The 23,091-nt window shown below is 52.3% G+C and overlaps 1 protein-coding gene across 1 annotated transcript in view; it reads left to right on the top strand.

Moving 5' to 3' along the window:
• The window catches only part of si:dkey-220o5.5 (actin filament-associated protein 1-like 2), a 117,579-nt gene that overhangs the window by 11,216 nt on the left and 83,272 nt on the right, over positions 1 to 23,091 (top strand). The window contains exon 9 of the mRNA XM_060065556.1: positions 145 to 208. Coding sequence (XP_059921539.1) covers positions 145 to 208 — 64 coding nt within the window. The remainder of the gene's footprint in view (positions 1 to 144; positions 209 to 23,091) is intronic.

Here is a 23,091-nt window from a genome sequence, read left to right on the forward strand (position 1 = left end):
GGCTCCACCCCACACACACACACACACACACACACACACACACACACACACACACACACACACACACACACACACACCTTCACACAAACTCACAGGCCTATATATTAACGGTACATGTGGGTGTTCACCACCTGCTTCTTCTAGTACAGCCCAGCTCTGCAAAGGGATGAAGAAGACGATGAACCTCCGGACAACTACAGCAACAAAGGTAGACAAGTCCCCATTTCACAACGGCAAAGAACGTACACACCTGTAGTCCTGGCAGCAGACAAACAAGGGGGCCCCAATCTTTAATTTGACTCTTGGTCCGATGAAAAAAACCACACAAACAAATACCTGCAGCAGGTTGATCCATCAGAAGTTGAGAAATTTAGGAATCTTGACAGAAGTTCTAGAGCTTTCAAGCCAACTAGACTAGATGCTAGCCATAGCCTAGGAAGGCCGAGAAGTCTCTGCTAGAGGTGGAGGAGTCTCCTGCTAGTTGTGGAGTCTCATGCTAGAGGTCTAGAGGAGGAGGAGTCTCCTGCTAGAGTTGGAGGAGTCTCCTGCTAGTTGTGGAGTCTCATGCTAGAGGTCTAGAGGAGGAGGAGTCTCCTGCTAGAGGTGGAGGAGCCTCCTGCTAGAGTTGGAGGAGTCTCCTGCTAGTTGTGGAGTCTCATGCTAGAGGAGGAGTCTCCTGCTAGAGGCCTAGAGGTGGAGGAGCCTCATGCTAGAGGTGGAGGAGTCTCCTGCTAGAGGTGGAGGAGTCTCCTGCTAGAGGTGGAGGAGAAGATAATCTCCTTTGCTTTGGGCCATGAATATACAATTAAGAGGGCAAGCATTTCCGCACATTAAAGTAACCCTGCTTCCCAGATTAAATTCCCCACATTGAGTGATGCCAACCATTAAATTATGAGCTTACTCATAATTATTTACAAAGTGCCTTTTTAGATTAGCCTAGTGTAAGGAAACTAGGCTATTCTGAAAAGGCATTTGGAGCCAAGCAGTTACTCAGATGAGTTTCCACATCCTGGCAACTGCTGGCATTCAGACTATCTTCTAAATAATAAACAGACAATTTGAAATTCATCAGTTTATTATTTTGCATCGAGACATTTGAAATAAGGAGTAGATAATTAGTTGACCTGCGGGCTAGTGCTGCTGGTAGCTAGGAGACTGCTGCTGCCGTTGCTATTGGGGCTGGTAGCTAGGAGACTGCTGCTGCCGTTGCTATTGGGGCTGGTAGCTAGGAGACTGCCGCTGCTGCAGTGGTTGCTGTTAATGGAGCGGCTGCTATTGCTGGTGTTGCTGGAGTGGCTGCAGCGCCTGCTGTTGCTAGAGTGGCCACTGTTGTTGGAGTGGCTGCTGTTGCTGGAGTGGCTGTTGTTGCTGCTCTGGCGGCTGTTGCTGGAGCGTCTGCTGTTGCTGAAATAGCCGCTATTGCTGGAGTTGCTGCTGTGGCTGCAGTGGCTGGAGTAACTGCTGTGGCTGGAGTGGATGCTCCATCTGGAGTGGCTGCTGTTGCTGCTGCTGCTGGAGTGACTGCTGTTGCTGGAGTGGCTGCAGTTTCTGCAGTGGCTGCTGTTGCTGCAGTGGCTGCTAGGAGACTGCTGGTAATGGGGATGCTTCTGCTGGTAGCTAGGAGACTGCTGTTGCTGCTGCTGGTATCTTTGAGACTGCTGTTGCTGCTGGGGCTGGTAGCCAGGAGATGGCTGGTGCTGCTGGTAACTAGGCAACTGCTGGTGCTGCTGGGCCCCAGCAAGCACGAGGCTGTAAGCTGTAATGCATACTTGTTAGCATTACTACCTGCCTGTTTAAATTCATACTTTTGGATCCAACTCACCATGGACTTGATACCCCACAGTCTCTACTACCCTAAGTAGTAGAGATAATTGCAGTACCATGGTAAAAAAAATGGAAGAAATTAATTAAGTCCATACTACTGATTGATCTCTGAGTAAAGTATTACAAAATAAACAAATCACCTTATTAGAAAAGCCATGGTTTCTTTGGAGAGTAAACCTGTGTGCCTTGCCCTACATCACTAAAATGAGAAGTGTCTAAATAAAATATTGTTAGGTTTCAGCTTATTTCTAAGCGGTTCGTATAGACTCTGCGTTGTGTACTTTTTCTTCGTAGTAGTAATTCTTGTAGTGGAAATCAAGGCAACTTGACAGGTTGGATCAGAGGGTTGAATAGATGGTTTAAGTGAGAACAGGTAGGTTTGAGGTGAGTGTAATAGGAAAGAAAATGTGAAAAACAAAAGCACAGATGCAATGTCTCCCTTGATAAGGTATATGGCCATGGCTATGTCCCAGAAAACGTGGTTGGTTCGTCCTTGTTCGGACATAAACAAATGGGGGATTGTTGGAAATAACACCTGGTATCAGTAGGAGAGGAACTGACCTGGGGCCTCATGTACTAAGGTTGCGTACGCACAAAAACGTGGCGTACGTCCTTTTCCACGCTCACGTTCAGATGTACAAAACGTGAAATGATCGTAAAAATGTGCGGTCCCCACGCCAGCTCCAGAGCTGTCGTACGCACGTTTCTACAGCTATTGTTCCTTTGGCGACACTTAGAGGTGACGCTGGGAAACTGGGAAAAAAGGTGAAAACAATGACTCAGAGTGATTTGCACATCAGAGACACACTAATGAACAATCAACACACCTTGCAATTATATGGGTGGCTATAAAAGCATGCGCAATGGATGAAGAAAATTGTTTTAAAAATGGCTGCGTTAGCGTTGTTAGAGGACATCGCAAATGGTCAAATCCGAAGGGCGCTGGAGACGCCGGGGCCGGGAGCAAACCGTGCCCTCTCCTTGCTTGTCTATTCAAAAATAAAAAAATTAAGTTCATAAACACGAGTCAAAGTCTTTAATATCCTGGCATCTTTACGCACGACTTATGTGTATTGCAAGCAGCCAATTGTATGACCAGTATAATTACAGCATTTATGACTTCAGCATATTTACCTTGGGGATGATCGGTGTCCCCTTCATGGGCTCCCACCACTCCGGTGAGAGCTGTGTCACCGATCAAAGCGGCCACTCTCAAATCGAAGGGGGAGAGTTCCCCCACTCCCGTCCCCCCACCTGTTGCGGTCACGCTTCGGCGGTGGGCAGAAACCCTCCGCTTCACCTCCACCTTGAGGTCTGACCACTTTTTTTTAATTTCAGAGTGTGTGCGCTGCTGAGACCCCACTGCATTGACGGCCTCGCAAACACACTCCCACTCACTTCTCTTTTGTTTTGCATTTATCCCTGTTGACAGGGTTCCAATAGCATATGCTTGCGCATTTCTACCTCGTGGAGCAAAATCTCGAGCTCAGACTCTGTGAAGTTTCGTTTTTTGCCTCTGTTCATGGTGCCAGGTGATCGGATTAAGAGGTGAATCTCAGGTCCAGAGGCCTATTTAAATGAAATTGCATATTTAAATGAGGGCGTGGACAGGGAGGAGTTTGGCACCTCGGCATGTGTGCTCAATTCCACGTTGATCGAGATGTACAAAAGAAACGTGCTTGGATCCATGCGTTCGCACACTTTGATACATCTGAATTTATTTGTGCGTAAGACAGTTTCTGGGATTTGGCGTACGCCAAGTTTCAGTATGAAATCCACGCAAGTCTTAGTACATGAGGCCCCTGGGGTCTCATTTATAACCGTTGCGTACGCACAAAACGGGGCTGAAATTGGCGTACGTGACTTTCCACGCCAAGGTTGTGATCTATAAAAAACCAACTTGACGGGAGAATGTGCGCAGCCCTAAGCAAACTCTGACCCATGCGTACGCATGGTTTTGAGAATTGTCGACATAGATGGTGTGGTAGTGAACTGAAGTCAGACAGAATAATTGTAGAGTGAGAAGAACGATTATGTTTTATCATCGCCCTTCATAAATTTAATTTTAACCCGTATCATGCGTTAAATTGATGTAATCAGAATAATTTAAGTCAACTGCGATATTTCTCAGTTATAACTCCAGAAACATCTCCTTAGAATAGAAAAAATAAAAAAATCTGTCCAACATGTGTCAATAACATAATATTTTTATGTGACATTGTAAACACATAATCAAATGTCAATTAAATCCCAAGTGTGGAAAACCAAGCCACACTCCTCATCACAATCGTTGTCCGTTACTCTTGATGCTTTTCATGACAAATCAGGCATAAAAAAGGGGTTATGTTCAAGAACATTTTACGTGGGTGATTACAAACTGATTATCCAAGGTGTTCTCGGTCAGTCTTATTACCGTAACCCTATAAATACAGAGGTGAGCGCCGTGGTAATGCTGCACCATATGGCACTTCTGGCGGACTATGCAAATGGCAGGATTCGGAGGCAGAGGGTCTTCAGGCACCATAACGATTTAATGGTAGGCTACATAAAAATATGTAGCCTACCTTTATGTCAGACCACTTATTTTTAATTCTGGGACTGTGCGCTCCGTGCTACTGACAGAGTTCACTGCTGCAGCAACAAGTTGCCACTCACTCTGCTTTTTGTTGTTGGCGATCCCAATCCCGTGACCGCCGAACAAAACTACTTTTCTTGTCTCCACTTCAACCTCCGTGAAATTTCGCCTTTTTTTATTTTCTCAGTCCTTCTGCCATTGTTTCCGACAAGGCATAATACTTGCATCTGAGTCTGTTTTATATGCAGATCGCATTCATGAGGTCATTTGCATTGACCATTTATGGTCAATGGAGCGTGTACAGGGCGGAACGTGAAGCTGATTCAGCTGCGCACACTTGTAGGCACTCTGATTTATGAAGCAAAGATTGCGTACGGTGTGCATACGCAGGGTTTTATAAATCGGAATATTTTTGGCGCACACAAAACTTGGCTTTCGGGCGTATGTACACTTTTAGTAACGATCCCACGCACAGTTTTATAAATGAGACCCCTGGTCCTTAGTGCGCATGTGAGTTGTCTCAAATTAGCAAATAATTTCGACCTCTTAATAGGGCTTTGCATACCTCTAATATTCCAACTCACAAACCTCACTGAGGATCCAAAGTGTGGAATTCCTGAATTACTAGTATCAGTAGCCATTTTTTAGATACTAAGATATAGAAAGACCCACACCTACCAAAGTTGAAGAGGGAAGATAAAAAATAAATAAAAATAACACAACCAAAATAAAGGCATAACAGGTAAGAAAAGTAAACATAAGGTGCACATAACAGCCAAAATAGCGAACAACTTCTGTCAGCCCCCCCCCCCCCAACCTCCCTCCCACCCCAATGCCCTTACAACGACCCAATCCTGAAACGATGGAGAACCGTAACACCAACGGTTCTCCATCTGCTGCAGTGGTAGGGCGCAACACGTGCAAGCGAAAACTCTATTCAATAATTAAGCATCCATGAAGTAGTTACTCTCCTGGAACCTTATCGTGGTGGAGAGGTTTGCGTGTCCCTGTGAACCTGAGAGCTGTGTTGTCTGGAGCCTTGTGCTCCTGGTAGGGTCTCTCATGGCAGAGTGGTCTCAGGTGAGGGGCCAGACTAAGAATGGTTCATAAAACTCCAATGAATAACGAAAAAAGAGGAGATGTGACCCGGCCCGGAGGAAGCCCGGGGCCCCCGTCTGGAGCCAGGCCCAGACGGAGGGCTCGATGGCGAGCGCCTGGTGGCCGGGTTTGCCACGGAGCCCGGTCGGGCACAGCCCGAACAAACTACGTGGCACCCCCCCTCTCTTCATCCCATGGGCCCACCACCTGTGGGAAGACCCGTTGGGGTCCTTCGCAGCCACATGGGTGGCAGCGAAGGTCAGGGGTCTCGACGGACCAGACCCGGGCGGCAGAAGCTGGCTCTGGTGACGTGGAACGTCACCTCGCTGTGGGGAAAGGAACCGGAGCTTGTGAGGGAGGTGGAGCGCTATCAGTTAGATCTGTTGGGGCTTACCTCCACGCACAGTCTCAGCTCTGGTACCGTACTCCTGGATAAGGGTTGGACTCTATTCTTCTCCGGAGTTGCCAAGGGCGTGAGGCGCCGGGCGGGTGTGGGGATACTCATAAATCCCCGGCTGAGCGCCGCGGTGTTGGAGTTTACCCCGGTAGACGAGAGGGTCGCCTCCCTGCGCCTAAGGGTTGTAGGGGGGAAAACTCTGACTGTTGTTTGTGCGTATGCACCAAACAGCAGCTCAGAGTACTCGGCCTTCTTGGAGACCCTGAATGGAGTCCTGTATGGGGCTCCAGTAGGGGACTCCGTAGTTCTGCTGGGAGACTTCAACGCCCACGTGGGCAACGATGGAGACACCTGGAGAGGCGTGGTGGGGAGGAACGGCCTCCCTGATCTAAACCCGAGCGGTCGTTTGTTATTGGACTTCTGTGCTAGTCATGGATTATCCATAACAAACACCATGTTCGAACATAAGGGTGCTCATAAGTGTACCTGGTACCAGAGTACCCTAGGCCGAAGATCGATGATCGATTTCGTGATCGTGTCATCTGATCTGAGGCCGTAAAGAGAGACACTCGGGTAAAGAGAGGGGCGGAACTGTCAACCGACCACCATCTGGTTGTGAGTTGGATCAGGGAATGGGGGAAATTTCCGGATAGACCTGGTAAGCCCAAACGAGTAGTGCGGGTGAACTGGGAACGTCTGGAGGAGGCCCCCGTCCTAGGTATCTTCAACTCACACCTCCGGCGGAGCTTTTCTGGCATTCCTGTGGAGGTTGGGGGCATTGAGCCGGAGTGGGCGGTGTTCAAAGCCTCCATTGCTGAAGCTGCGGTGGCTAGCTGTGGCCTCAGGGTCTTAGGCACCTCAAGGGGCGGTAACCCTCGGACACCGTGGTGGACTACGGTGGTCAGGGAAGCCGTCCGACTGAAGAAGGAGGCCTTCCGGGATATGATATCCTGGAGGACTCCTGACTCGGTTGCAGGGTACCGACAGGCTCGAAGGGCTGCAGCGGCTGCCGTGTCGGAGGCTAAGCAGCGGGTGTGGGAGAAGTTCGGAGAGGCCATGGAGAAAGACTTTCGGTCGGCACCAAAGTGTTTCTGGAAGACTATCCGGCACCTCAGGAAGGGGAAACGGGGAACCATCCAAGCTGTGTACAGTAAGGATGGGACTCTGTTGACCTCAACTGAGGAGGTCGTCGGACGTTGGAAGGAACACTTTGAGGAACTCCTGAATCCGAATAACACGCCCTCTATGTTGGAGGCAGAGCTCGAGGTTGATGGTGTTTCGTCGTCAATTTCCCTGGTGGAGGTCACTGAGGTAGTCAAACATCTCCGCAGTGGCAAAGCCCCAGGGATTGATGAGATCCAGCCAGAAATGCTAAAGGCTCTGGGTGTTGAGGGGCTGTCATGGTTGACACGCCTATTCAACATCGCGTGGGAGTCGGGTACAGTGCCAAAGGAGTGGCAAACCGGGGTGGTGGTTCCCCTGTTCAAAAAGGGGGACCAGAGAGTGTGTGCCAATTACCGGGGTATCACACTTCTCAGCCTCCCTGGTAAAGTCTACTCCAAGGTGCTGGAAAGGAGGGTTCGGCCGATCGTCGAACCTCAGATTGAAGAGGAACAATGCGGTTTTCGCCCCGGACGTGGAACTACGGACCAGCTCTTCACTCTCGCAAGGATCCTGGAGGGGGCCTGGGAGTATGCCCATCCGGTCTACATGTGTTTTGTGGATCTGGAGAAGGCGTATGACCGGGTCCCCCGGGAGAAACTGTGGGAGGTGCTGCGGGAGTATGGGGTAAGGGGGTCTATCCTCAGGGCCATCCAATCTTTGTACTCTCAAAGCGAGAGCTGTGTTCGTGTTCTCGGCAGCCAGTCAGTTTCGTTCTCAGTGGGTGCTGGTCTCCGCCAGGGCTGCGCCTTGTCACCAATCCTGTTTGTGATATACATGGACAGGATATCGAGGCGTAGTCGTGGTGGGGAGGGGTTGCAGTTCGGTGGTCTGAGGATCTCGTCACTGCTTTTTGCAGATGATGTGGTCCTCATTGGATCATCGGCCTGTGACCTTCAGCACTCACTGGATCGGCTGGCGGCCGAGTGTGAATCGGCTGGGATGAGGATCAGCACCGCTAAATCTGAGGCCATGACTCTTAGCAGGAAACCGGTGGATTGCTTACTCCGGGTAGGAAATGAGTCCTTAGCCCAAGTGAAGGAGTTCAAGTACCTCGGGGTCTTGTTCGCGAGTGAGGGTACTATGGAGCGTGAGATTGGCCGGAGAATCGGAGCAGCGGGGGCGGTATTGCGTTCGCTTTACCGCACCATTGTAACGAAAAGAGAGCTGAGCCGCAAGGCAAAGCTCTCGATCTACCGGTCGATCTTCGTTCCTATCCTCACCTATGGTCATGAGGGCTGGGTGATGACCGAAAGGACGAGATCGCGGGTACAAGCGGCCGAGATGAGTTTTCTCAGAAGGGTGGCTGGCGTCTCCCTTAGGGATAGGGTGAGAAGCTCAGCCATCCGTGAGGAACTCGGATTAGAGCCGCTGCTCCTTTACTTAGAAAGGAGTCAGCTGAGGTGGTTCGGGCATCTGGTAAGGATGCCCACTGGGCGCCTTCCTTGGGAGGTGTTTCAGGCACGTCCAGTGGGGAGGAGACCTCGGGGAAGACCCAGGACTAGGTGGAGAGATTATATCTCAACACTGGCCTGGGAACGCCTCGGGATCCCCCCGTCAGAGCTGGTCAATGTGGCCCGGGAAAGGGAAGTCTGGGGCCCCCTGCTTGAGCTGTTCCCTCCGCGACCCGACCCCGGATAAGCGGATGAGGATGAGGATGAGGATGAGGATGAGAAGTAGCATGCCATGGGACCTTTAACTACAGCATCCATAGTTGACCGCCCCTTCCTAAAACCATTTTGTTATGGAACAAAAAGTCCTCTTTGTTCAAGAATATATTTTAGTCTCCTAACTAGAATTTTCTCCATCCATTTACAGAGATGGGAAGTTAGGCCAATAGGTCTTTAAATGTCCCATGACATGCTATTTTATGTATTCTTTAATATAGGTATTAGTGGGCAACTAACACAGTATTCAAAGACGTTCCCGAAATTTAGCCGTGGTGCAGAGTTACAGCCACTCCGAGCCAGTCGCACATTGAAGCTATAATGCAAATGAGGAGGAGCGAGGCGGGTCAAGGAGGAGGGTGGGGGTGTGGCCCTGAGCAGCTTGCAGCCACGGTACCATGCGCTCTGTTTACAGTGGATGTATCGCAATGGCGAGGCGCACACAGCCTTTAGCCGTGTTCTGTAAATATTCTAGAACACACGGGAGTCCTGGAGCTCTATATCTAAATATTATCATATAGCCTACATAGATATCTATATCATATAATATATATTATCACGGCAAAAAGCTGTGTGAGCCGATAATATGAATCACAAAAGACCGCGTTGGGTTCTCCGACGTTCCTGTTTCTTCCACGTCCACATCAATGTGAAGTAGACCGAACCGCGACAAGGAGGAGAAAGGGATTGATGCCGGGCAGGGCTTAGGCACCTCCGCCTCCGGCGGTGGTCCCTCAGCGGGGCTCAAGCGGGAGACATTCGCCGCCAACAATCCCTTTCTCCTCCATGTCGTGGTTCATGTTCTTGAGGGAGTCAAATCCAAAGTTCCTTCCCCCCAATTCATTCTCAACCTTGGCTGAGATAACCCCCAATACGAGTCTCGTTGTAGAAATACCAGAGACGAGAGTCCGACGTGTTATGCGCCATAACACCAAAAGCAGAACGGTTATCCAAATAACAAGGAAGTGTACAACACTTAGCGTTACAGTCCTGGAGCTCTATATCTAAATAATATCAAATATCTATATCATATAATACATATTATCACGGCCAAAAGCTGTGTGCGCCTCCAGAGGATATTATGAATCACAAACGACTTTGTCGGGTTCTGCGACGTCTCTGGTTCTTCCACTTTCACATCAATCTGAAGTAGACTGAACCGCGCGCTGCCTGCTGCCAGCTGGCAGCAGGCAAACCTCATAAAGTGAGATTTTCATGTCATGGGACCTTTAATAACCTGCATTGTTTGCATCCTTTCCAGGTTTATTAAATGGCAATATGCACTTTTGGAATGCACTTTTCCAACTTTTTGGCATTTTCCCTTCCCCCATTTTATTCAATAAGTGCAAGATTAATTCATTCAATTCATTTAACGAATTTGCAGTTCTTTGAACATCATATAGCTTAATTGGTCCTCTCCAGTATCAGTATTCCCAGCTCCATCTAATACTATTACCAATTCATTCATGGTAATCTCAGCATCCGTTGCACTTTACCCAATTGCAGACAGTTTGGGTAAAAGGATAATTTATTAATGCAAAAGGCAAGGAACACGGGTGACACGGGTAACACAGGGAACACCGGGAACACAACTCACCACAAACTAAAATAATCCGAAAAGGAACAAAGGAAAGACAAGGGCTTAAATACCAAACACACACAGGGCACGCAACGAGTAACAGCTGAGACACATTAGGGAGGGAGCAGTAATCACACAGGAGGGAAACCTTACATGGGGAGAAACAACACCGATACCAAAGTAAAACAGGTAACACACCGAAACAAGACAAGGAAACAGACAGACCATGACAGTACCCCCCCCCCCCCGCAAGGGTCGAATACCAGGCGACCCACGACATGCAAAAAAAAGAAAGTCGAATCCATATAGGGTGGGTCGAGGGGAGCCAGGAGGAGGGAACAAAAAAAAAATGTCTGGAGGCCTGCAACGAAGACCCACAGGTGGCCGGCATCGGCGAAGACGAGGTAGATGGCGGGCCCCTTCTGGAAGGTCTGGAAGGTTTGGAAGGCGGAACCCCTCGGGAAGGCAAGGTAGAGGGCGGGCCCCTTCTGGAAGGTTTAGAAGGCGGCACCCCTCTGGAAGGCAAGGTAGAGGGCGGGCCCCTTCCGGAAGGTTTAGAAGGCGGCACCCCTCTGGAAGGCAAGGTAGAGGGCGGGCCCCTTCTGGAAGGTTTAGAAGGCGGCACCCCTCTGGAAGGCTTGGTAGAGGGCGGGCCCCTTCTGGAAGGTTTAGAAGGCGGCACCCCTCTGGAAGGCTTGGTAGAGGGCGGGCCCCTTCCGGAAGGTCTGGAAGATCTGGAAGAGGGGCACCCTCGGGAAGGAGTAGGGTTCAGGAACCGGACAGGGCTCGGGGACCGGAGTCAGCTCAGGGGCTGGAGAGAAAGGTTGCACCGGATGGCGCTCCAAACTCAGCGCCCTCACTCTGATAGCCGTAAGGCGACCCGACTTGAAGCTACAGCGCTTCACGTACGCCCCAACACAGCCTACAACAAAAAAAAGCGTCCGCTGGGTCCGATGATGGTCAGATCATTCTGTCACGGTTAGCGGGTGGCAGGCAGGCAGGTAGGACCCAATTGCAGACAGTTCGGGTAAAAGGATAATTTATTAATGCAAAAAGCAAGGAACACGGGTGACACGGGTGACACGGGTGACGCGGGTGACGCGGGTGACGCGGGTGACGCGGGTGACGCGGGTGACGCGGGGAACACAGGGAACATACAGGACACAACTCACCACAAACTAAAATGATCCGACAAGGAACAAAGGAAAGACAAGGGCTTAAATAACAAACACACACAGGGCACGCAACGAGTAACAGCTGAAACACATTAGGGAGGGAGCAGTAATCACACAGGAGGGAAACCTGACATGGGGGGAAACAAGAACGATACCAAAGTAAAACAGGTAACACACCAAAACAAGACAAGGAAACAGACAGACCATTACAAAGTCTGCTTTTTCTTTATCTGTTATGGCCAGTATTTCACCATCCTCCAACAAAGATATTTTTTCAGCTTTTTCCAAACATCTCCTATTTTAACTTCCCTCCCTATAGTAGAACAATAATCCCTCCATGCGCTCCTTTTACTATTTTTGATTACTTTACGTGCTATAGCCTTTTTCCTCTGATAATTATTATATTCACTTGATTTAGACTATTACATATTATTCTCAGTGCACTATTTCATTCTTTAATTGCTCCTGTACATTCATTTCACCATGGAACCCTTTCCCTTTGCCCACCCACCACCTTGAATGGTATGCTATTTACTGAAACTGCTTCTGCTACTTTACAACTTGTTTCTTTGCATTTATTCCAATCTGCTTTTTCAAACTTTTAATGCGTTGGTCTTTTTTGTATATCTAGCTAAATATCTGATGCCGTATTATTGGGAAATGATCACTTCCAATACTTGAGCTACTTTTAATATTTAATTCGGCAGAGGTTGCAATATTATTAGATACTAGCGTAAGGTCTAAACAGGACATTGTGTTAATATGAATGTCGATCCGTGTACCATTTCCATTATTTAGGCAAACTAGCTGTCTTATATCCATTAATTCTTCCACTGCTTCCCCGATGCTATCAGTATGTCTTCTTCCCCAAAGGTTATTATGAGCATTAACATCACCAAACTGCCTGTTTGTCTTCTATTTCCTTGTTTCTTTATTATACTATCAAATATTTCTTGGCGAGGATTATAAAAGTGAATACTGCCATGTTGCCATCTGTTTTGCATATTTCATGCAGTACACATTCTATTTATGTTATAGTCAATTCTAAATGCCATCCCTTCCCTTACAAATGTTGCACAGCCGCCGCCTTACATTCCAATCCTATCAGATCTTACTGACTCATACCCAGGTAAAATGAAATCAAGGTGAGGTCGAAGCCAGGTTTCCTGAATGCAAACAATATCAGGTCTGACTTCTGCTTCTTCTATAAACCTCTTAAATTCTTGACCATTTGCATCAAGCTTCTAAAGCATTCCACTGCAAGAGAAGGAAAACCATTATTATATCAACTATAATGGAGGGTCTCTAAGCTATCGTTTAGAGACCCTCCATCAATACTCGCCCTTAACAAACCACGAATGTCTTCAACTTTCAGATATTTGATGCCTAAAAACTCTTCTGCAGCATCTACCACTATCTTGATTCTGTCACTTCTTTTTATTTTCTTGCCGTACTGCCACATTTACAACTTTGCATATGAATGCTACAAAGCTCTTTTTGTTAACCAGAATTATATCTTCCTGAACAATACACTTGACTGCACGACTTCTCAGGGGGGGGCTGACTTTCCTGGTTGGAGTTTCCTTAGGCCTGACCTCTGGGGCACAGTGTCTCTGTGAGTAAGATTTCCACTGATGTTTTGAATTGACAAATTTGTCCTTGTCTACATGCTTTCACTTGAATTAACAGTTTTTAGGGCCTCAGCATATTATACTTTGTTAATGATCTTAATTCTCTGCACTTCTTTGGCTTACCTCTGTACCACACATCCAGCAAAAGCCGCAATATGCTCCAAAATCACAGCATTTAAAAATTAGCATCTTTATTGCATTTGCAATACTCGTGCTTCCCTCCACATTTTGCACATCCCTGCTTCCATTTGCATTGTTGAGCTGTATGTATGAATGTACTCCCTTACTTTGTAGTTTAACCAACCAATATGGATCTCAAAAGGCATTGTGTTATCAAAAACAAGCAGTACTGATAAGCTATTTTGTTTAGCTCCACTTTTATTGTTTTGAAGTCGTTTAGCTTCAATCACTTTCCCACCCATGATCTTGACCTCTTCCATTGACATTTCCCTGGTCCCCTGAACTGGATGGAAATGTATGGCGACACATTGGTGCCATAATTCACTAACGTGATAAAAGATGCATTCGGGCGTATTATATTATTCCACACGTGTAGATATTAACTGCGAGCGCGCAAATGATCTCTGCGCGCGCAAAACAGCCTCTCGCACGCGCAAATTACCACAGCGCGCGCAAAACAGCCTCTCGCGCGCGCAAATTACCTCAGCTCGCGCAAAACCTCTCGCGAAAGATGTTTTTACGCTCTCGCTCAAATTTAATTTTGGCACTATGGGGGAGGGAACCATGGCAGGGCGGGCTTTCCTATGATTGGCCGTTTCTGAAGCGCGATATTTGATTGACAGCCCTCCTCAGCCCTCCTCTCATTCAATTCGGAATTGTACAGTAAATGGCTGAAACGATAGTTACGTATTGTAACTCCAGATTCTATGAGTATAGGCGCAGCCTATACTCATAGATATATACTCATATACTCTTTTTGGTTTATTTTTTTAAACCAAAAATGGAATCACGTTCCCAGCGCCCCCCTAGGTTGTGCGAACGCCCCCCAGGGGGCGGTACCGCCCCCGTTGAGAAACCATGGTTTAAAGTAAGGTGTAACTCAATCATAATCACTGTGCCTAGTGAGTTGGGACAGCTGACTTGACTTGTAAAAATGTTGCCGATGATGGCGGCTGTTGGTATCAGGGTTATGTTTATGTTGTATGACAAAACAATATGTATGAATGCATAAAGAGCTGGAAAACGTTTAACTAATATTATAGTGTGGTAGAGATGCAGTGTTTAATAAATAAGTAGATGTTGATTAGTGTATCTTGTAATGGCTAATCCATGTCCCACCAAGTAGCAAACTAGGAGCCCTCCGTTCTAGGTCATGTTGGCCGTACACTTCTCCTGGGTGTATTAGTTGGAGCATTACATGATGTTGCCACATTAGTAGTAAGAACCGCGCGTAGTCAATGTATTGAGTGTGGTTGCTACACTTGAGTAATGTTCCAGGTCAGTGATTCCAAAACCCCGATTGCTGGGCCTGTTAGGACCGGGCCTCGAAATAATTCCAGAAATAGATCTCCCACAAGAGGAGGAGGAGTCTCCTGCCAGAGGTGGAGGAGTCTCCTGCTATTCTGAAAAGGCATTTTGTGCCAATTAAAATGGAGTTCCTCAAATTAGTTTTGGCTGGACCGGCTGCTGTTGCTGGAGTGGCTGCTGTTGCTGGAGTGGCTGCTGTTGCTGGAGTTGCTGCAGTGGCTGGAGTGGCTGCTGTTGCTGGAGTGGCTGCTGCTGCTGGAGTGGCTGCTGTTGCTTGAGTGGCTGCTGTTGCTGGAGTGGCTGCAGCAGCTGGAGCGGCTGCTGTTGCTGGAGTGGCTGCAGTGGCTGGAGTGGCTGCTGTGGCTGGAGTGGCTGCTTTGGCTGGAGTTGCTGCTGTGGCAGGAGTGGCTGCAGTGGCTGGAGTGGCTGCAGCGGCTGGAGCGGCTGCAGTGGCTGGAGCGGCTGCTGTTGCTGGAGTGGCTGCTGCTGCTGGAGTGGCTGCTGTTGCTTGAGTGGCTGCTGTTGCTGGAGTGGCTGCAGCGGCTGGAGCGGCTGCTGTTGCTGGAGTGGCTGCTGTTGCTGGAGTGGCTGCAGCGGCTGGAGTGGCTGCTGTTGCTGGAGCAGCTGCAGTGGCTGGAGCGGCTGCTGCTGCTGGAGTGGCTGCTGCTGCTGGAGTGGCTGCTGTGGCTGGAGCGGCTGCTGTTGCTGGAGTGGCTGCTGTTGCTGGAGTGGATGCTGTTGCTGGAGTGGCTGCTGTTGCTGGAGTGGCTGCTGTTGCTGGAGTTTTTTTCAAACCAAAAATGGAATCACGTTCCCAGCGCCCCCCTAGGTTGTGCGAGGGAAGTGTACGGTCACACTCAAGTAGTAGTACACTCAACGGGGTACCGCCCCCGTTGAGAAACCATGGTTTAAAGTAAGGTGTAACTCAATCATAATCACTGTGCCTAGTGAGTTGGGACAGCTGACTTGACTTGTAAAAATGTTGCCGATGATGGCGGCTGTTGGTATCAGGGTTATGTTTATGTTGTATGACAAAACAATATGTATGAATGCATAAAGAGCTGGAAAACGTTTAACTAATATTATAGTGTGGTAGAGATGCAGTGTTTAATAAATAAGTAGATGTTGATTATTGTATCTTGTAATGGCTAATCCATGTCCCACCAAGTAGCAAACTAGGAGCCCTCCGTTCTAGGTCATGTTGGCCGTACACTTCTCCTGGGTGTATTAGTTGGAGCATTACATGATGTTGCCACATTAGTAGTAAGAACCGCGCGTAGTCAATGTATTGAGTGTGGTTGCTACACTTGAGTAATGTTCCAGGTCAGTGATTCCAAAACCCAGATTGCTGGGCCTGTTAGGACCGGGCCTCGAAATAATTCCAGAAATTGATCTCCTACAAGAGGAGGAGGAGTCTCCTGCTATTCTGAAAAGGCATTTTGAGCCAATTAAAATGGAGTTCCTCAAATGAGTTTTGGCTGGACCGGCTGCTGTTGCTGGAGTGGCTGCTGTTGCTGGAGTGGCTGCAGTGGCTGGAGTGGCTGCTTTGGCTGGAGTTGCTGCTGTGGCTGGAGTGGCTGCTGTCGCTGGAGTGGCTGCAGTGGCTGGAGTGGCTGCAGTGGCTGGAGTGGCTGCAGTGGCTGGAGTGGCTGCTGTGGCTGGAGTGGCTGCTTTAGCTGGAGTGGCTGGAGCGGCTGCTGTTGCTGGAGTGGCTGCAGTGGCTGGAGTGGCTGCAGCGGCTGGAGTGGCTGCAGCGGCTGGAGTAGCTGCCGTTGCTGGAGTGGCTGCTTTGACTGGAGTTGCTGCTGTGGCTGGAGCGGCTGCAGTGGCTGGAGTGGCTGCTGTCGCTGGAGTGGCTGCAGTGGCTGGAGTGGCTGCAGCGGCTGGAGTGGCTGCAGTGGCTGGAGTGGCTGCTGTGGCTGGAGTGGCTGCTTTAGCTGGAGTGGCTGGAGCGGCTGCTGTTGCTGGAGTGGCTGCAGTGGCTGGAGTGGCTGCAGCGGCTGGAGTGGCTGCAGCGGCTGGAGTAGCTGCCGTTGCTGGAGTGGCTGCTTTGACTGGAGTTGCTGCTGTGGCTGGAGTGGCTGCAGTGGCTGGAGTGGCTGCTGTTGCTGGAATGGCTGCTGTTGCTGGAGTGGCTGCAGCGGCTGGAGTGGCTGCAGTGGCTGGAGTAGCAGCTGTTGCTGGAGTGGCTGCTTTGGCTGGAGTTGCTGCTGTGGCAGGAGTGGCTGCAGTTGCTGGAGTGGCTGCTGTTGCTGGAGTAGCTGCAGCGGCTGGAGCGGCTGCTGTTGCTGGAGTGGCTGCAGCGGCTGGAGCGGCTGCTGTTGCTGGAGTGGCAGCTGCTGCTGGAGTGGCTGCTGTTGCTGGAGTAGCTGCTGTTGCTGGAGTGGCAGCTGCTGCTGGAGTGGCTGCTGTTGCTGGAGTGGCTGCTGTTGCTGGAGTAGCTGCTGTTGCTGGAGTGGCTGCTTGGCTGGAGTTGCTGCTGTGGCTGGAGTGGCTGGAGTGGCTGCAGCGGCTGGAGTGGCTGCAGTGGCTGGAGTAGCTGCAGTGGCTGGAGTGGCTGCAGTGGCTGGAGTGGCTGCTGTGGCTGGAGGGGCTGCTTTGGCTGGAGCGGCTGCTGTTGCTGGAGTGGCTGCTGTTGCTGGAGTGGCTGCTGTTGCTGGAGGGGCTGCTTTGGCTGGAGCGGCTGCTGTTGCTGGAGTGGCTGCTGTTGCTGGAGTGGCTGCTGTTGCTGGAGTTTTTTTTAAACCAAAAATGGAATCACGTTCCCAGCGCCCCCCTAGGTTGTGCGAACGTGGCTGGAGGGGCTGCTTTGGCTGGAGCGGCTGCAGTGGCTGGAGTAGCTGCAGTGGCTGGAGTGGCTGCAGTGGCTGGAGTGGCTGCTGTGGCTGGAGGGGCTGCTTTGGCTGGAGCGGCTGCTGTTGCTGGAGTAGCTGCAGTGGCTGGAGTGGCTGCAGTGGCTGGAGTGGCTGCTGTGGCTGGAGGGGCTGCTTTGGCTGGAGCGGCTGCTGTTGCTGGAGTGGCTGCTGTTGCTGGAGTGGCTGCTGTTGCTGGAGTGGCTGCTGTTGCTGGAGTTTTTTTTAAACCAAAAATGGAATCACGTTCCCAGCGCCCCCCTAGGTTGTGCGAACGCCCCCCAGGGGGCGGTACCGCCCCCATTGAGAAACCATGGTTTAAAGTAAGGTGTAACTCAATCATAATCACTGTGCCTAATGAGTTGGGACAGCTGACTTGACTTGTAAAAATGTTGCCGATGATGGCGGCTGTTGGTATCAGGGTTATGTTTATGTTGTATGACAAAACAATATGTATGAATGCATAAAGAGCTGGAAAACGTTAAACTAACATTATGGTGTGGTAGAGATGCAGTGTTTAATAAATAAGTAGATGTTGATCAGTGTATCTTGTAATGGCTAATCCATGTCCCACCAAGTAGCAAACTAGGAGCCCTCAGTTCTAGGTCATGTTGACCGTACACTTATCCTGGGTGTATTAGTTGGAGCATTACATGATGTTGCCACATTAGTAGTAAGAACCGCACGTAGTCAATGTATTGAGTGTGGTTGCTACACTTGAGTAATGTTCCAGGTCAGTGATTCCAAAAACCGGATTGCTGGGCCGGTTAGGACCGGGCCTCGCAATAATTCCAGAAATTGATCTCCCACAAGAGGAGGAGGAGTCTCCTGCCAGAGGTGGAGGAGTCTCCTGCTATTCTGAAAAGGCTTTTTGAGCCAATTAAAATGGAGTTCCTCAAATGAGTTTCCAAATTTCTGGCAACTGCTGGCATTCAAACTAGCTTATAAACAATAATCTCATCTCATCTCATCCTCATCCGCTTATCCGGGGTCAGGTCGCGGGGGGAGCAGCTCAAGCAATAAACAATAAACAGTTTGAAATTGATGATTTTATTATTTTGCCTGAGACATTTGAAATAAGGTGAGTAGATATAAGTCAACCTGCTTGTAGCAAGGAGACTGCTGCTGCGATTTCTACTGGGTCTGGTAGCTAGAAGACTGCTGCTGCTGGAGTGGCTGCTGTTGCTGGAGTGGCTGCAGTTGCTGGAGTGGCTGCTGCTGCTGGAGTGGCTGCTGTTGCTGGAGTGGCTGCAGTTGCTGGAGTGGCTGCTGCTGCTGGAGTGGCTGCTGTTGCTGGAGTGGCTGCTGTGGCTGGAGTTGCTGCTGTGGCTGGAGTGGCTGCAGTGGCTGGAGTGGCTGCAGTGGCTGGAGTGGCTGCTGTGGCTGGAGTGGCTGCTTTGGCTGGAGCGGCTGCAGTTGCTGGAGTGGCTGCTGTTGCTGGAGTGGCTGCTTTGGCTGGAGTTGCTGCTGTGGCTGGAGTGGCTGCAGTGGCTGGAGTGGCTGCAGCGGCTGGAGTGGCTGCAGTGGCTGGAGTGGCTGCTGTGGCTGGAGTGGCTGCTTTGGCTGGAGCGGCTGCAGTGGCTGGAGTGGCTGCTGTGGCTGGCGTGGCTGCTTTGGCTGGAGCGGCTGCTGTTGCTGGAGTGGCTGCTGTGGCTGGAGTGGCTGCTTTAGCTGGAGTGGCGGCTGTTGCTGGAGTGGCTGCTGTTGCTGGAGTGGCTGCAGCGGCTGGAGCGGCTGCTGTTGCTGGAGTAGCTGCTGTTGCTGGAGTGGCTGCTGCTGCTGGGGCGGCTGCAGTGGCTGGAGTGGCTGCTGTCGCTGGAGTGGCTGCAGCGGCTGGAGCGGCTGCTGTTGCTGGAGTAGCTGCTGTTGCTGGAGTGGCTGCTGCTGCTGGGGCGGCTGCAGTGGCTGGAGTGGCTGCTGTGGCTGGAGTGGCTGCTTTAGCTGGAGCGGCTGCTGTTGCTGGAGTAGCTGCTGTTGCTGGAGTGGCTGCTTTGGCTGGAGCGGCTGCTGTTGCTGGAGTGGCTGCTGTTGCTGGAGTGGCTGCTTTGGCTGGAGCGGCTGCTGTTGCTGGAGTGGCTGCTGTTGCTGGAGTGGCTGCTGCTGCTGGAGCGGCTGCAGTGGCTGGAGTGGCTGCTGTGGCTGGAGTGGCTGCTTTGGCTGGAGCGGCTGCTGTTGCTGGAGTGGCTGCTGTTGCTGGAGTCGCTGCTTTGGCAGGAGCGGCTGCTGTTGCTGGAGTGGCTGCTGTGGCTGGAGTGGCTGCTGCTGCTGGAGCGGCTGCAGTGGCTGGAGTGGCTGCTGTGGCTGGAGTGGCTGCTGTGGCTGGAGTGGCTGCTTTAGCTGGAGCGGCTGCTGTTGCTGGAGTAGCTGCTGTTGCTGGAGTGGCTGCTTTGGCTGGAGCGGCTGCTGTTGCTGGAGTGGCTGCTGTTGCTGGAGTGGCTGCTTTGGCTGGAGCGGCTGCTGTTGCTGGAGTGGCTGCTGTTGCTGGAGTGGCTGCTTTGGCTGGAGCGGCTGCAGTGGCTGGAGTGGCTGCTGTGGCTGGAGTGGCTGCTTTGGCTGGAGCGGCTGCTGTTGCTGGAGTGGCTGCTGTTGCTGGAGTGGCTGCTTTGGCTGGAGCGGCGGCTGTTGCTGGAGTGGCTGCTGTGGCTGGAGTGGCTGCTTTAGCTGGAGCGGCGGCTGTTGCTGGAGTGGCTGCTGTTGCTGGAGTGGCTGCAGCGGCAGGAGCGGCTGCTGTTGCTGGAGTAGCTGCTGTTGCTGGAGTGGCTGCTTTGGCTGGAGCGGCTGCTGTTGCTGGAGTGGCTGCTGTTGCTGGAGTGGCTGCTGCTGCTGGAGCGGCTGCAGTGGCTGGAGTGGCTGCTGTGGCTGGAGTGGCTGCTTTGGCTGGAGCGGCTGCTGTTGCTGGAGTGGCTGCTGTTGCTGGAGTGGCTGCTTTGGCTGGAGCGGCGGCTGTTGCTGGAGTGGCTGCTGTTGCTGGAGTGGCTGCAGCTGCTGGAGCGGCTGCAGTGGCTGGAGTGGCTGCTGTGGCTGGAGTGGCTGCTTTGGCTGGAGCGGCTGCTGTTGCTGGAGTGGCTGCTGTTGCTGGAGTGGCTGCTTTGGCTGGAGCGGCGGCTGTTGCTGGAGTGGCTGCTGTGGCTGGAGTGGCTGCTTTAGCTGGAGCGGCGGCTGTTGCTGGAGTGGCTGCTGTTGCTGGAGTGGCTGCTTTGGCTGGAGCGGCTGCTGTTGCTGGAGTGGCTGCTGTTGCTGGAGTCGCTGCTTTGGCAGGAGCGGCTGCTGTTGCTGGAGTGGCTGCTGTGGCTGGAGTGGCTGCTGCTGCTGGAGCGGCTGCAGTGGCTGGAGTAGCTGCTGTGGCTGGAGTGGCTGCTTTGGCTGGAGCGGCTGCTGTTGCTGGAGTGGCTGCTGTTGCTGGAGTAGCTGCTTTGGCTGGAGCGGCGGCTGTTGCTGGAGTGGCTGCTGTTGCTGGAGTGGCTGCTGCTGCTGGAGCGGCTGCAGTGGCTGGAGTGGCTGCTGTGGCTGGAGTGGCTGCTTTGGCTGGAGCGGCTGCTGTTGCTGGAGTGGCTGCTGTTGCTGGAGTGGCTGCTTTGGCTGGAGCGGCGGCTGTTGCTGGAGTGGCTGCTGTGGCTGGAGTGGCTGCTTTAGCTGGAGCGGCGGCTGTTGCTGGAGTGGCTGCTGTTGCTGGAGTGGCTGCTTTGGCTGGAGCGGCTGCTGTTGCTGGAGTGGCTGCTGTGGCTGGAGTGGCTGCTTTGGCTGGAGCGGCTGCTGTTGCTGGAGTGGCTGCTGTGGCTGGAGTGGCTGCTTTAGCTGGAGCGGCTGCTGTTGCTGGAGTAGCTACTGTTGCTGGAGTGGCTGCTGCTGCTGGAGTGGCTGCAGTGGCTGGAGTGGCTGCTGTGGCTGGAGTGGCTGCTTTGGCTGGAGCGGCTGCTGTTGCTGGAGTGGCTGCAGTTGCTGGAGTGGCTGCTTTGGCTGGAGCGGCTGCTGTTGCTGGAGTGGCTGCTGTTGCTGGAGTGGCTGCTGCTGCTGGAGCGGCTGCAGTGGCTGGAGTGGCTGCTGTGGCTGGAGTGGCTGCTTTGGCTGGAGCGGCTGCTGTTGCTGGAGTGGCTGCTGTTGCTGGAGTCGCTGCTTTGGCAGGAGCGGCTGCTGTTGCTGGAGTGGCTGCTGTGGCTGGAGTGGCTGCTGCTGCTGGAGCGGCTGCAGTGGCTGGAGTGGCTGCTGTGGCTGGAGTGGCTGCTTTGGCTGGAGCGGCTGCAGTGGCTGGAGTGGCTGCTGTGGCTGGAGTGGCTGCTCTAGCTGGAGCGGCTGCTGTTGCAGGAGTGGCTGCTGTTGCTGGAGTGGCTGCTGCTGCTGGAGTGGCTGCTGTTGCTGGAGTGGCTGCTGTTGCTGGAGTGGCTGCAGCGGCGGGAGCGGCTGCAGTGGCTGGAGTGGCTGCTGTGGCTGGAGTGGCTGCTTTGGCTGGAGCAGCTGCAGTGGCTGGAGTGGCTGCTGTTGCGGGAGTTGCTGCTTTGGCTGGAGCGGCTGCTGTTGCTGGGGTGGCTGCTGTTGCTGGAGTGGCTGCAGCGGCTGGAGCGGCTGCTGTTGCTGGAGTAGCTGCTGTTGCTGGAGTGGCAGCAGCTGCTGGTGTGGCTGCTGTTGCTGGAGTAGCTGCTGTTGCTGGAGTGGCTGCTTTGGCTGGAGCGGCTGCTGTTGCTGGAGTGGCTGCTGTTGCTGGAGTGGCTGCTTTGGCTGGAGCGGCTGCTGTTGCTGGAGTGGCTGCAGTGGCTGGAGTGGCTGCAGCGGCTGGAGCGGCTGCAGTGGCTGGAGTGGCTGCTGTGGCTGGAGTGGCTGCTTTAGCTGGAGCGGCTGCTGTTGCTGGAGTAGCTGCTGTTGCTGGAGTGGCTGCTTTGGCTGGAGCGGCTGCTGTTGCTGGAGTGGCTGCTGTTGCTGGAGTGGCTGCTTTGGCTGGAGCGGCTGCTGTTGCTGGAGTAGCTGCTGTTGCTGGAGTGGCTGCTTTGGCTGGAGCGGCTGCTGTTGCTGGAGTGGCTGCTGTTGCTGGAGTGGCTGCTTTGGCTGGAGCGGCTGCTGTTGCTGGAGTGGCTGCTGTTGCTGGAGTGGCTGCTGCTGCTGGAGCGGCTGCAGTGGCTGGAGTGGCTGCTGTGGCTGGAGTGGCTGCTTTGGCTGGAGCGGCTGCTGTTGCTGGAGTGGCTGCTGTGGCTGGAGTGGCTGCTTTAGCTGGAGTGGCGGCTGTTGCTGGAGTGGCTGCTGTTGCTGGAGTGGCTGCAGCGGCTGGAGCGGCTGCTGTTGCTGGAGTAGCTGCTGTTGCTGGAGTGGCTGCTGCTGCTGGGGCGGCTGCAGTGGCTGGAGTGGCTGCTGTTGCTGGAGTGGCTGCTTTAGCTGGAGCGGCTGCTGTTGCTGGAGTAGCTGCTGTTGCTGGAGTGGCTGCTTTGGCTGGAGCGGCTGCTGTTGCTGGAGTGGCTGCTGTTGCTGGAGTGGCTGCTGTTGCTGGAGTGGCTGCTTTGGCTGGAGCGGCTGCTGTTGCTGGAGTGGCTGCTGTTGCTGGAGTGGCTGCTGCTGCTGGAGCGGCTGCAGTGGCTGGAGTGGCTGCTGTGGCTGGAGTGGCTGCTTTGGCTGGAGCGGCTGCTGTTGCTGGAGTGGCTGCTGTTGCTGGAGTCGCTGC

This window comes from Gadus macrocephalus, chromosome 11 (assembly GCF_031168955.1).
Source record: "Gadus macrocephalus chromosome 11, ASM3116895v1".
Lineage (NCBI taxonomy): Eukaryota > Metazoa > Chordata > Actinopteri > Gadiformes > Gadidae > Gadus > Gadus macrocephalus.